The 13891-nt window shown below is 43.1% G+C and overlaps 3 protein-coding genes across 10 annotated transcripts in view; 1 reads left to right on the top strand and 2 right to left on the bottom strand.

Annotated features, from left to right (window-relative positions):
- Positions 1-225, bottom strand: part of ALG9 (ALG9 alpha-1,2-mannosyltransferase) — a 94454-nt gene extending 94229 nt beyond the window's left edge. The window contains exon 1 of one of the 2 annotated variants that reach the window (XM_077780507.1): positions 147-225. In XM_077780507.1, the coding sequence (XP_077636633.1) occupies positions 147-217 (71 nt within the window). In that variant the 5' untranslated portion in view covers positions 218-225. Of the gene's footprint in view, positions 1-3 lie in introns of both variants that reach the window. The other variant, XM_077780508.1, reaches the window with a different exon arrangement.
- Positions 226-3679: 3454 nt separating this feature from the next.
- On the bottom strand, positions 3680-7873 carry FDXACB1 (ferredoxin-fold anticodon binding domain containing 1). Its single transcript, XM_077780509.1, has 5 exons — positions 7672-7873; positions 7316-7472; positions 6211-6414; positions 5798-5956; positions 3680-5205 (listed from the first exon to the last, which is right to left on the bottom strand). Exons 1-5 carry the CDS (start codon positions 7841-7843, stop codon positions 4023-4025), a joined length of 1875 nt encoding a protein of 624 aa, XP_077636635.1. The 5' UTR covers positions 7844-7873; the 3' UTR covers positions 3680-4022.
- A 127-nt stretch (positions 7874-8000) lies between these two features.
- On the top strand, positions 8001-13455 carry CFAP68 (cilia and flagella associated protein 68). Of its 7 annotated transcripts, none has more exons than XM_077780517.1 (6): positions 9217-9500; positions 10572-10802; positions 11311-11377; positions 11633-11811; positions 12476-12515; positions 13242-13455. In XM_077780517.1, exons 1-4 carry the CDS (start codon positions 9408-9410, stop codon positions 11806-11808), a joined length of 567 nt encoding a protein of 188 aa, XP_077636643.1. In that variant the 5' UTR covers positions 9217-9407; the 3' UTR covers positions 11809-11811; positions 12476-12515; positions 13242-13455. The 7 variants fall into 7 exon arrangements, with proteins under 7 accessions (XP_077636646.1, XP_077636644.1, XP_077636645.1 ...); XM_077780515.1 differs by having other exon boundaries at positions 13143-13455; XM_077780516.1 differs by having other exon boundaries at positions 13135-13455.
- Positions 13456-13891: the final 436 nt, after the last annotated feature.

Below are 13891 nucleotides of genomic sequence, written 5' to 3'. Positions count from 1 at the left end.
CTCGCCTCCCGGCTGCACAGCAGCTCCCGCAGCTTGTCCGCCGCCGAGACCGTGTCCCCGCCGCTGCCCCCGCTCCCCTTCAGGCGCTGACGAGCCCCCCGGCTCGCCATGGCGCGGGCGAAAAAAGGTAGAATTCGGCTCCCTACCAAGGCGGCGAGCGCGGAGACATAGCTGTGGCTGGCAACGGTGTCCGCCGAGGGACAAAAGTCCCTGACATGCGCAGACGAGGCTAAATTATAGCGTTGCTGGGCCAATTGGGGCAAATCCCAAAGTAGAAAAGAAACGGAAAGTGCGACTTGACTTTCACAACCACAGCTATCCCAACCATAGCCGTCTGTAACTCCGAATATTCCTCTCGACCACCACCCCTTCCTTCATTTCTCAGCACAAACAGAAAGTCACCAAACAACTCTACAAGGCACGCAGAGGTATTTATTCAGTTAAATATAACAGGACAGCTGCAGATGAGAGGGGAGGTCCTTAAAAGGTCACGGACACCGTGCCCTTCCTGTATTTTGGTGAGTGTGATAGAGACAACCTGTAGCTAATTAACTGCCCCAGAGGGACGAAGCAGTAATGGCAGGATATAGAATGAGAAAAATGAAAGCCCAAAAAATTCTGGTGCCACAAATGCAACCAGACACCAGGCACTGCCATTGTTACTACAGGAATTCGGTAAACATTTTACACATTTCATCCTTTTCATGTATAATACAACAACCTTGTTCTTATCAATAAGTAAATTATAGTAAGTTGATGCCCAAGGTGGCCTAGCTAAGAAAAGGTGGAGCCATAGTCCAACCCAGGTCTACCTTATTACAAAGCCCATGCTTTTCCCACCAGCAGATGAGGAGAAAGCGCCTGATGTCAACAGGTGATAGCACACCTGTGACTCCCAGGCGTTATTCATCTGTTCCTGATACCCCACCCACAGTGTTCTATCCCATCCTGTGGGGCTCTGTACCAGTAGCAGAAATGCACCCTTAACAAGAAATGTTAAAGGGACTTCTGTAAGTGGAGGGTAAAAGCCGTAACTAGAAGTAAGACAAGTTTGAAAGGAAAAAAATTCATGACTAAATGCAATTACACAGTCAAGGTAGTAATCAGTACGAAGATTAAAAGACTAAAGTAGTAAAGTGAATTGTATCCAAAAAATTAGTTAAGGGGACTTAAAAAATAAAAAGATGTAAAATATGAATAAATATACATAAAATTATGAAAACGTATACATAAAACCCAGAGGAAGGAGTAAAAATGAAGTTGTTTTAGAAGGTCTTTAAACTTAAATGACGATCAACTTACTATACATTGCTGTATACTTAGGATGTTATATAGAGTGCTGAACTTGACAAGGTCCTAGGTTATTATTTAATACTAAAATTATTGACAATGGAGATTGATCAAAGTGCTCAATTCCCACAGGCAAGTATTAGTATCCATCATCCCAGACTAGCTGTATCTCCTACAGAGACCTCCTCTCATTTCACTCCAGTGCAGGCCCCTCCCTGCCCCTACCTAGGACTGCTACAATAGCATCCTAACAGGGGTCTCCCATCTCAAATTCATCCTATGCAACACTGTCCAATTAATTTTTTTCAAAGACTTTAATGTTTATTTTTTTGAGACAGAAGCAAAGCACAAGCTGGGGAAGGGCAGAGAGAGAGGGAGACGCAGAATCTGAAGCAGGCTCCAGGCTCTGAGCCATGAGCACAGAACCTAACGTGGGGCTCAAACTAGAGAACTGTGAGATTGTGACCTGAGCCAACATCAGACGCTTAACCAACTGAGCCACCCAGGCGCCCCTGTGCAATTAATTTTCAAAAGCACTATTTTATGTTGCCTCCTTGATCAAAAATCACCAGTTTTTCTATTGTCTGCCAAATGAAGTACCGACGCCTTATTCTAGCATTCACAGTCTTACATCAACTACATCCAGCCCCAACTAAATCTGATCTCATCTCCCACTACTTCCCTACACACATTTACATTCCAACTAACTAGCCTGAAAAGTGCCCTAGATGCTTCCTTATATGTACTTCTGCCTGAAGTGCAATTCCTCTATGGGGAAATAGGTTCTACTTATACAAACGGGTTAGAAAAAAGCTTAGGGTGGGAAGCCGCCACCACGGGTTGAAAGTGCCGGAAGTTAGAGAGATAGTGTAATGGGATCATGAGAAACGTGTTATATCACCTGCAGGAAATTACTTTCCATCTGACACCAATATACTATTATACTTTGATCACAAACTCCCATTGCCCACCCCCCCCAGACCCTTTGCTTCTTACATACACAAGTTAATAATTACTATCTAATTGTTTTCTTCATGTTTACCACGTGTGTAAGACCTTGAGTGCTCAATAAATACGGAGACGAAACCCATTTGGGGCACATGTCTCCTCCCAGATATTAGCATCTCTTGTGTTCAATTCTGTGTCTGCTCTCTTGCTGGACAAGAGAGAACTCCAGACTTAGTCTGCAGCAGTCCTTGCCTAACAATCCTCCCATCACATCCCTACTCTTGTTTTAAGATCCAGCTCAAATGCTACCTTGTCCAGGTACTAGGCACTATTGAGCATAAAAACAAGTTATATCTCACATTATCTGCCCTCTATTCGCTTGTAGTGTATGTAGAAGGCTAAGCAATAAATATATCCATAAGAGATCTCTTGGTTCTTTACCCCATTCCCCCAACTGTTATGCCAGTTTTCCCATCCCCATTAATGATACTTCTATTCTTCCAGGTCAAAAAAGCACGGAGTCAGTCCTGCTTGATTCCTCTGTTTCTTCAACCCCACACCCTTCACCCATGCACATATAGTTAGTTCATCAGCAAATCCTTTTAAATATTACCCAACCCAACAGCTTCTTACCATCCTGGTCCAGGTCACCATTTTCTTTTGTTTGTGTTACCGTAATAACCTCCTATTGTGTTTCTTGGCTTCCATTCTTTACTTCCCACGTTTTTCTCCAAATACAAGAACAAATAAGACAGTTATTTCCTTCTGAGTTTACAATATAATTCCAATCTGTGGAGCCTAACTACTCATTAACAGGAACATCCATTACTTAATATTAGAGTACTTCATTCTGTAGAGTCCTGGGCTGAGCCAGTCTCCCAGTGTCTCTTAGAGATGCTTATAACAGAAGCCTCCAAAATCTAGGAGGGCTAAGTTTACAGATGAGAGGTTACTACTGAAGACGACTAGGTGGGAGAAATAACAACGGCAGAAGGAACGTGGGCTTTAGAGTCAGACCCAAGTGTGAACTCTAAATCTGACATTAACTAGTTCCATGACTCCCACAGGAGTCAACCATGTAGTAAATACTATAATAATACCAATACTAATTATGGAGACTTTCAACTTACCCAAGCTAATAAATGTTGGTCTGACTCCAAAAACCACTCTTGTAAATTGATGTAATGACATAATACAATAGAGTTAAAGAAAGAGGAATTAGCAGTATGGAAAATATAAGACACTCAAATTCTATTGCATCTTCACAATAGAGCATATAAAATGCAAGACAGTTTTGTTGTATTTGTTTTCCTAGTCATTACTCAGGATCAAAATACTGTACAACTCCAAAGGTCACTGATCACATTATAGTCTTTTAAGTGACAGAGCCACAAGTTTCTTTTTTACTTTTTAATAGTTTTTATTTATTTTTATTTTAGAGAGAGTGCACAAGCAGGGGAGAGAGACAGGAGGAGAGAGAGACTCTGAAGCAGGCTCCAGGCTCGGCGCAGAGCCTGACATGGGGCTCGATCTCATGACCCTGGGATCATGACCTGAGCCAAAATCAAGAGTTGGATGCTCAACACTCAACTGACTGAGTCACTCAGGCACCCTGAGCCACAGTTCTCTACACTCAACCAACACTGGCCAAAGTCACAAGGTTAAAGATTTTATAAAAATCAAAGTCCAAAAAGGACTACCAGTTATAACTTGGCCTTTTTCATTGGCATCCGCACCCACACCCACACCCACGGGGATCACTCCAGAGAAATAAATTTACTAAACTACCGAGGTATTACGTGTAGCCTTTGCTGAATCTCTTTCCTAAGCTGGGACTGCATTGATGCCACCTGTTGCTGGGTGAGGGCTTTGTCACACGTCTGGTAAGTCAATCTATAGCAGAGACTGACCTGTTGAGTTTTTGGATGCTGAAAACGACTGAGGAACTCTATGGATATGACAGTGTCCTGAGACACTGCTCGGGCCACCGTGTGAAATTCTAGTTCATCAAATCCTTTCTTCTCATCTAACCAAAAACTAATATCATGAACATAGCATGGAGGATACAAGGAATAGCTTTTAAAGGGTTCTATGTTCCCAGAGACAAAATTCTTCAGGAAACGGTGATCAAAGGTCCACAGCATCCTCCAGTCAGAGATACCCCAGACAAGCATGGCTAGTAGGTCCAAGTTCATGGACACAAACATAAAACACTGGTCTTTGTGCATAATGCCTGTAGTGGATATGGTGACAGACCCAACAATCAGATCCTTGGCACAATCTGAGCCAAAATTATGAGGCTTCACATTAATAATATACTGGTTGCCATCTGGTTGAAAGACAAATTCCACTGAACTGCTCAGCTTAGAGCCTTCCGGCAATGTCTGGGTCAGAAGGCTATCAAGAAAACCCTTCAGGTGATCCAGTAGTGACTGAAGACAACCATCCTTCAGATTTTTATTAAACCCAATGATAAATAAAGTCTCATGAAATGCCGGCATTGTGAACGGCAAGATGTGGCACTTCCGAAAGACAGGTCCACTGAGGATGTGCAGGCAACCTGGGAGAAAGTCTGGTGCTTGGACGACAGCCTGAACATGAACTAGGAGAGAAGGCCTAAGGCAGACCCTGGTTTGGCCATAGCTTTCTTCATGAGCTTCTTCCTTACTATCTCTTCCAGGATCCTTGAGAAGGTTAAGTTCTGAAAATAACACTAGAAAGTCCTCCATGTCTTGTCTTGTCCCATCAGTCAGGGACTCAGAATTTGAGTTATCTTCATGGAGACTAATCCAAAAGGCAGCTGACAGAATGTCACAGTTCCAGGAAGTGAGAACACTAGTGCTTCGCTCCGGCAGCAGAGGGAAGGAACACTTCAGCCTTTTTAGAGGGAAAACTTTGCCCAGTTCAGCAATGAGTTTCTCATTAATGGTTTTGACAGGATGACATGAAGGTGCTTCTAGGAAACCTCTGTTTAAGCACACATAAAAACAACTTTTTAAACTTCAAATAATAAATAGTTAGAATGGATAAAGAATTAAAAGCACAAATAGCCATACAGAAAAGAATTATCTTTAAGGTAAGCTTGAAAGCAAATAAAAAAAAACCCATCTACCGGGGCGCCTGGCTGGCTTAGTCGGTTAAGCGTCCAACTTTCGCTTAGGTCATGATCTCGTGGTTCGTGGGTTCGAGCCCCGTGTCGGGCTCTGTGCTGACTGCCAGCTCAGAGCCTGGAGCCTATTTCAGAATCTGTGTCTCCCTCTCTCTCTGACCCTCCCCTGCTCACGCTGTCTCTCTCTCTCTCCCCTAGAAATAAATTTAAAAAAAAAACAAAAACCCATCTACCATAAATAGAGGTATCATGTGTTTCAGAACTCTGACAGCCACGATCCCTATACCAGAAAATATGACAAATTTTAATTCTAAAAAGGCTTGTGTAGGGCCAGACTGACAAGAATTCACAGCACCAACATCATTAACAAGTTATATAGCATCCATTCAATGTACAGTTGCCATCAAGCAACCAGAGATAGAAGTAACTTCTGGTAAAACAGCAGGTTACCTGTTCAACTTTCCTACAAGTGCTTCTGGTTCTGGAAAGGAAAACCACCGGTCACCCAGTTTGGTCCTGAAGATTCTGGGTTGTGAACCTTCAAAGGGTAAGCTCCGGGTGAAGATGTGGTTCAAAGCACCTTCTACATGAAAGGACTTATCTTGACTCCTGGAAAAAATAGTCACCAAGTATGGAGTCAGTGAGCCTTTTCTTTTCTTTTTATTTCCTTTTTTTCTTTCTTTTATTTTGTTTCTTTCCTTCTTTTCCCTCCTTTCTTATTTACTTATTTACTTACTGTCATTTTTAAAACAAGTATTTCCAGAGACCAAAGCAGGAAATTGGTAGGGGAAAGTTTGCCTATGAGATTTTTTTCATTATTAGTAAGAGAGATGAAAAAGGCTCAGACCTCTGTAACTACTTACCTATATCCAGTGCACTTGTACCCTGGCACAGCCTCACAGCTGAAGGGATGCACGTCACTTAAAATGAATCCCCCCAGAGCTGCCATGGCAACCACTTGCCAACTGTTGTGCCATTCTCTCATCGGCTTATCAGCAGGAGTCCCACCTTGTCCTCTGCACAATGCCACATGGACTTCTCCTTCCTCTGCGAGAACATCTTTACAGCTAACAGGGAAGAGGACACCAGCAATTTATCAGAAACAAGTTGAAATTACCATAGGAAGTTGGCTGTAAATACACGGCTTGGCTGTAAAATAATTAAATCATATCTATTTACAAAGGTCCACAGACTTCAAATCTGCATAGGAAGCAGCTGGAAGTAAGAATGTAAATTCAATATTCAACCCATAATTGATACTCATGGCTGACCAGGGTATTATCTGGCTTTGTATCTGCATTGTTCATTATAGAACAGGTCATAGAAAGGTCAATGTCTGCAAAGTTCCTATACAGATTCATTTCCCAGCTTTGAGAGTTGTTCTTTTAAGTTCACTCCCCTTCCCGCCTATTAAAATTCTATTCTTCAAATACTAACTTAAAATCCTGGCTCTGTGAAAAGTTTCTTGACAACTACGACCCCCAGAGACCTCCAACAGTATCACATGTTTTGGTAGAATAGTGTAAAGCACAGTTTTTAGTTCACAATAATTTGAGGTATCTACCATTAATCTCCTCAGTTTAGGGATGAAGAAGCAAAAGTATGTAAGCTTACTCCAAATCACACAATTATTAAGTGGTTGGTGGGGATTTGAATCCAGACAGTTTGGCTCCTACACCCCATGCTTTTAGCCATATGTTATACCGGCTACCGTTACGCATTATCCAAAATAGATGATCCTCCCTTTACACGCCCAACTACTATTTGTACTTTTATGTAACTTTTAGGGTTGTATGCCTGCCTTTCCAACTAGATCGTGGATTCTTATGGAGCTTTATTTTCTCTCTAAACCTATCATAGTGACTTACACACGTATGCCTTATTTCCCAAACTAAAATGTTTTCAGTGCAGTTAACTATGTAATGTACACCTTCAACATTTTACTTGTGAGTGTTCTCATTTCCTCACCTCAGGAAAAACTTGGCAAGCAGTTCCCTGTTCTTAGCTACTCCAGCTTTGCGTCCACAGTGCGGAAAATTAAAATAAATCCGATCAAACTCCCTGTGGTGCAGTTCAAGGGCATCTGCCAGCTGGGTGCAGTCCACACCAAAACGTACCTCAGTACCTGGCACGAAATATAGACAGGAAGCTGTCTCAAGACCCGAACCCCTCCCTGACTTGAACCGTGCAAGACAACCCAGGTTGAAACCCACCAGCGGCTTTCAGGGAACCAGACGCTCAAATGCAATTAAACGCCCCGCCCATTCCACTTCCGGCCGCGCCGGCATGGGGGCGGGGCTTCGCGGAGGGCGGAGCTTCGCTACCTCGCTTGCGCAGGCGCCGCAGATTCTCCCAGGCCACCGGATCTCCGGCCAGGTCGGTCGGGCGCTGGAGGCAGGTGGCGGTTACACTGGCGCTCTCATCCAGGGTCTCGCTCAGGGCCGCGGCGAAGGAGAAATTCCCTTCCCCAACCAACAGGAGGCGCCGAGGGGCCATGGCCTCGACTCGCTCCCCTCTCGCGGCCTCCGAGGCACCACTTTCTGACGTCACTTCCTCAGTGGAGGGCGGGGAGGCGGGGCGCCCTCTGGCGGGCCTCCTCTTTATGCGTCGCTGATTGATGATGCGCGGACAGCGTCCAGCAGTTTTGACAAACTGGTGCAGCGACTCGGAGGGAGGGGGATGAAATAGCTAGGAGTACAAAAGTGAGACACGGACCATTCTGTCTCTTCTCTCCCCCACACCCTTAGGAGCGTCGAAATAAATGCCTTTTAGCCCGAGGCTGCCCTGAGCGACTTCGTCACACCAGCATTAGGTCACAAGCAATCACTAGCGAGTGCAGAGGGGCAGGCCCAGGGGCGAAGCGAGTTCTGAGTGAGAGAAGCGGGGCAGGGCTGAGGTCGCGAGGGTGGGCTGTGCTCTGCAGGTGACCATCGCTGACGGTTGTCACACAGCCTTACCCTCGTCCGAAATGACTGCGGCCCCTTGTCTCTGCTGCTCGGGATTTCTCCAGGTGCTTCCATCTGCTAACCTTATATTCATTCAGGAAATCCTGAATGGCTGTTACGTGCCAGGCCTTGATGGCGGCTAAATACGTAGATGAGTAAGATGTGGCCTATGATTTCACGGAGTCTGGTGGGGACCGCACAGCAAAAGCAATCGTGGTACCGTGGGATGCGGTGCTATGAGTGGGGTCACAGGATTTATAACCTTACTGAGTTCTGGGATGACATGGAAAAATTCCCTAAAATGAAGTGAATTTGCGTTGGAAACGAAGGGGGAAGTACACCTGACCTGGGTAAAGAGAAGAGGCAGAAGGAACAATATATGCAAAAGCACAATAGAGAAACACAATAGCTGAGTATGGCCGAAATGTACTTGGAGGGGGAGTGGGTAGCGGGTGAGACTGAAGAGCGAAGCAGGGGCCAGGTCATAGAGAACATCAAAAGCCATTTTAACAGCCTGGATCTTACTCTGAAAATAGTGGCCAGCCACTGAAAGATTTTAAATAGGAAGATGACACAATTAGATTTTCATTTTCACGTATTCTTCTTTCCTATGGAGCAAGAATTGGGAAAGACCAAGGCTGATGGCAAGGACATCAGATAGGCAACTATAGCAAGAATGGTGACAAGAACTGATAGTCATCTAAACTGGAACTTGGCAGTGGGGACGGAAGTAGACTGATTCAAAGATCAATAAGAATTAGAGACCGGATGTAAGGGGTTGAAAGAAGAATCAGAGCCAAAGATAAGCCTCTGGTTTGGGGCCTGGACAACTGAGTAGATGATGATGTCTCTCCTTATGGCCCTAAGAACAATGTCACCCTTATGCTATTTGTTGACATCAGTGCATGCATGTGTCTTCACAAAGGCATATAGTGTGAGGGCAGTTACCTTCAAAGCCGCAGTCGGCTTTTCCCCCTACCTGTGGAAAGGTGACTCGGTGGACTGTAACTCCCAAATCATGGCCTCCTGGCCATGGTGATCTGGGTGACCTACATTCTTTCGTTGCTTGGGGAACGGGAAATGCCAGGTTTAGTGATATCTCTTCTTTCAAAAAAATGGAAGAGCTGAATAAGATTGTTCATCACTGTCCTATAGAATCTTCAAACAACACAAGCTACTTACCATCAAAATGCTCTTCTTCAGAGAAGGTACTGTCTTGCCCCCAAGCCAAGGGACCACAGTCACCTTTTGGCCCAAAATAAATATGGCTAGATTTTTGCTTCCTTACCAAAAAAAAAAAAAAAAATGAAATTCAGACATTGTTCATCTGATATGTGCAGAGCACTATTGATTGGGAGGACAGGTGGAGGAAGAAGGTGTGATAATAAGATACAGGTGTCGTCCTCAAGGGATGTATGCATTTTAGCATAGGATATTCACATAGGATATTCACATAGGATATTCAACACAGACTTCAACACATATTTGCAGAACTCTAAAATATGGTAGAAAGTTAAAGGTATGAGGATACCATTGTGTGTGACACAAAGGAGAGAGAAGTTAACTTGAGGGAAGACATTATGGAAGAAGTGGCATTTGACCTAAGTGGCATTTGACCTAAGTCCAGAAAGAAGGGAGCTATCACTTATTGAACATTTGTTGTGTTATCTAGTTATCCAACTCTCACTTCTCCCTGTTCTCTTTGACTATAGCACTATTCTCTATCCTTATAGTCTTACATCTCAAAATTTCCTGAAAATTTACCTTGTTTTCCATATAGTCTTGGGATACTGAAGGTTTTCCTATCTTTTTTGAGGGTGGCACTCAATGTACATGGCCCTCTGCTACTTTTGATTGAGAGGGTAGGTCAAAGGATGCATGCCCCAGAAAGAAAAGAAACAGAGCCACAGTTAAACTGGGAGGAGAACACAGATCCTTAGTAAGGTGTGCTTACGTTACGCTTGGCCAAAGGTGAGAAAGGGATGAATGCCTTTTTTTTTTTTAATATTTTTTATTTATTTCTAGGAGAGAGAGAGAGACAGCGTGAGCAGGGGAGGGTCAGAGAGAGAGGGAGATTACAGACTCTGAAATTGGCTCCAGGCTCTGAGCTGGCAGTCAGCTCAAAGCCCGACGCGGGGCTCGAACCCACAAAACACGAGATTATGACCTAAGCGAAAGTCGGACGCTTAACTGACTAAGCCACCCAGGCGCCCCAGGATGAATGCCTTTTCTGGTCCCTAGTTTATGCAACGATCTTTTCTGTTTTTGCCTTTTCCCAGAGACAAGCCCTTGCCTATTTCTTTGCAAACCCACACTATGGCAGCATCATTAATGCAGACGGCCATGCAGAAGTGTGGACAGATTGGAATAGTGTGTCCAAGTTTTTCCAGTATGGATGGAGATGTACCACTAATGAGAATGCCTATTCAAACCGTACCCTGATGGGCAACTGGAACCAGGAAAGATTTGACCTGAGGAATATCGTGCAACCCAAACCTTTGCCTTCCCAGGTAATCTGACCTTCCCTTCTGTTTCCTTCTGTTACCAAAAGAAATACCAGGGCCCCTTTTAGAGGTAGGAATCTGATAACTTCCATGCTGAGACCTCTCAGGCTTCTCTGTTGATTGAGGTGGTTGGGAGCAGACAGGCAGTCTTTAGCTAGAACTCCCGTCCTCTTTTACTACGAAGTAGAATATTAAAGTAATAAAAGGACAAGTACTCTTTTTCTCTTACTTCTCTTTGGCCTTTATTCATCAACATAAATATGTGTCTTCTGACTTAGGCTGTCTACCTTCATTTGTCATTCATCTGCATCATGCCCTTAAATCTTTCCTAAACAAACAAATACACAAACACACAAAAGCCATGAAAGTTAGTAGAATATAAACTGACAACACGTAGACCTCTAGTCAATCTAAAATATGATAGAGCCTATTAGAATTAATGTCATTGTGTCCTTTATTTCCCAGTATTAGGTGTAGACTCCTGTATTTTTAATTGATTACTTTTTCTTTCCAGTTTGGACACTACTTTGAAACAACCTATGATACAAGCTATAACAACAAAATGCCACTTTCAACACATAGTAGGTGGACTGTTCTTTACAATCCTTATATTCACAGGACCTAACTCAGTGCCTAGAACATAGAAGGAACTCCGATGAAAGTAAACTGAGTGAGTGAATAAGTGAATGACTGAATGAATGATTTCCCTCTTTTCTCAGTTCTGACAGGACTCCCTACACTTACTTCTCTCAGAAATAAGAGTGAAGCCGATTACTAAGACTCCTCGTTGTTGACTGATTGTGCTTGTCCTTCCTTCTCTTTTCTTTTCCCCTCAGGATTTAAGCGAGAGCCTCACTCCTTCCCAGGACATCAACCTGAGCTGGACCCTCCTAGATACAAATGCACAGAAAAGTCAACTTATATGACAAGTTACTCAGACCCTCAAATTGGGCATCACTCTGCACGTGTGTGGAATCCTAATAACTGCCCGTTTCAGGGGCCAGGATTCTAAGGAGTAAGAAGCTTCATTTTTCCAGAATAGACCATAGGAGGGAGCACATTCAAAGCACAACTAAGAATCTAGCTGATGCCAGCACAGTTTCACAATCTGAATAAAGAAAGCACAGAAAATATCCCCTATTCCCTACCCCCTTTTTTGTTTCTTCTAATCGAGATTTAAATGTCAAATTTAAGTTCATTATATCTGCTGTTAGTTCTACATCACAAGATTGTAGTAGGAGAGGATTCAAAAGAATTCTTTCAAATCTGCAACCAACTTTGCTCTGCCCTGCCTTCCGTTCATGACAGAACTGAAAATCCAGCAGAACGTAGGTTATGTCTGCCTAGATGCTTCCTGGATGTGAGCCTGGCAATCACAGTCAGTGTAACTTTATCGTGACCTTAGTGAACATCCCCTCTTAAGGACTAGAAAAAGAAAAGTAACTTTTTTTTTTTATTAGTGAATTTAAAAGAAACAAAATTAGAACAGTATGATGAGCTCCCATATACCATCACCCAGCTTCCACAATTTCTGACCAATCATAACTATTCCTGGCTACTGTTTCTATTTTTTTAATTAATTTTGGAGCAGATCTCAGAAATTATATCATGTTGTCTATCAAGATTTCAGTATATATCTCAAAAAGATAAGGACTGTTGATTTTTTTATTCCCTCACAGAGACCATCACAGAAACCTCCTCATCAAACAAAGCTGACAGGTGTGTAAAGCAGTGGTTCTCAACCAGGAGCAATTTTGTCCTTCAGGAGACAGTTGGCAAATGTCTAGAGACATTTTTGATTGTTACAAAGCTGGTGTGTATACTACATCCAGTGGGCAAATGCCAGGGGTGCTACTAAACATCCTACAACGCACAGAGGAGCCCCCACTTCAAAGGATTATCCGGCCCCAAATATCGCCAATGCCATATTGAGAAAGTCTATTGTAAACTGAGAGCTCGTTGTTGCTTTGATTTGCATTGCACTACCAATGATTTTCAGCATTTCTTTGCACGCACGTGCCTTATTGGTTTCCACTTCTGTAAATTTCCTATGTACAGTCTTTGTCCACTTTTTGTTTTTACTGGAGGAGCTGTCCGTTTCTTGGTTTGCAGGGGTCCTTTGTATATTCCTGCTACTAATGCCATTGATCTCATAATTTTTAGAGATTACATACATTTCCCTTTCTGTCAGCTTCTGTGGAGGACTACAGGTGGCCACAAATTCCTTGACACTCCTCTCATCAAAATGTGGTAGTCTAGGCCCCTTCCTTTTAAATATAAACAGACTCTGCGATTGTTTTGACCCAAAAAAACGCATGGCAGAAGTAACACCATGCAGGTTTCTAGGCCCAGGCCTTAAGAAACTGGCAGCTTGCACTTCCTGTCTTTTGGAATACTCCTTCCTGGGGCCCTGAAGTCCAATCACCTGATGGAAACATCCTACAGAGAGGCCCTGAGACTACAAAGAGAGGGAAAGGGGCCCAGCTGAGTCCAGCCTTCTAACCGTCTTTGCCAAAGCATCAGGAAGGAGGGCTAAGCCATCTTAAAGCCTGAATACCACCAACTGACCCCAGTCAAGGTCATGAGGAGCTCAAGAATTGCCCAGCTGAGCCCTGTGCTGTAAATAGTAAGGTCTAATAAATTATTGTTAAGCTACTAAGTTTTGGGATAGTTTGATATACAGGAATAGATCACCAGAACAATATTCTATAAATTAAGATTGTAATCTCTAAACTGGCAGAACTTTCTTATTGGTTCTAATAGTTTGCCTATTGATTCTGTTGAGGTTGTTTTGGCAGATGATTATATCATTTGCAAATATTGGCCAATATGCCCATTCTCCTGAATTTTATTTTTTTCATTTAAATATTTTCAGATTTATCTTGTCCAGATTGTTATTTACCTTTTCTGCTTAAAAACAAACAAACAAACAAAAAACAAAAAAAACCTACCATCGCTTTGTTTTAGCAACAAAGAGATTGCATCACATATGAACTTCCTGTTCTATCCTGTTAGGAAGTATGTCTCTCATTTACTCTTTGACCTACCACTTTCCTGAAATTGTATTTATAGCAGTGAAAGTTTTGCTAAATACA

This window comes from Crocuta crocuta, unplaced genomic scaffold (assembly GCF_008692635.1).
Source record: "Crocuta crocuta isolate KB4526 unplaced genomic scaffold, BGI_CrCroc_1.0 scaffold374, whole genome shotgun sequence".
Taxonomy (NCBI): domain Eukaryota; kingdom Metazoa; phylum Chordata; class Mammalia; order Carnivora; family Hyaenidae; genus Crocuta; species Crocuta crocuta.
This window is presented reverse-complemented; position numbering and strand designations above follow the sequence as displayed.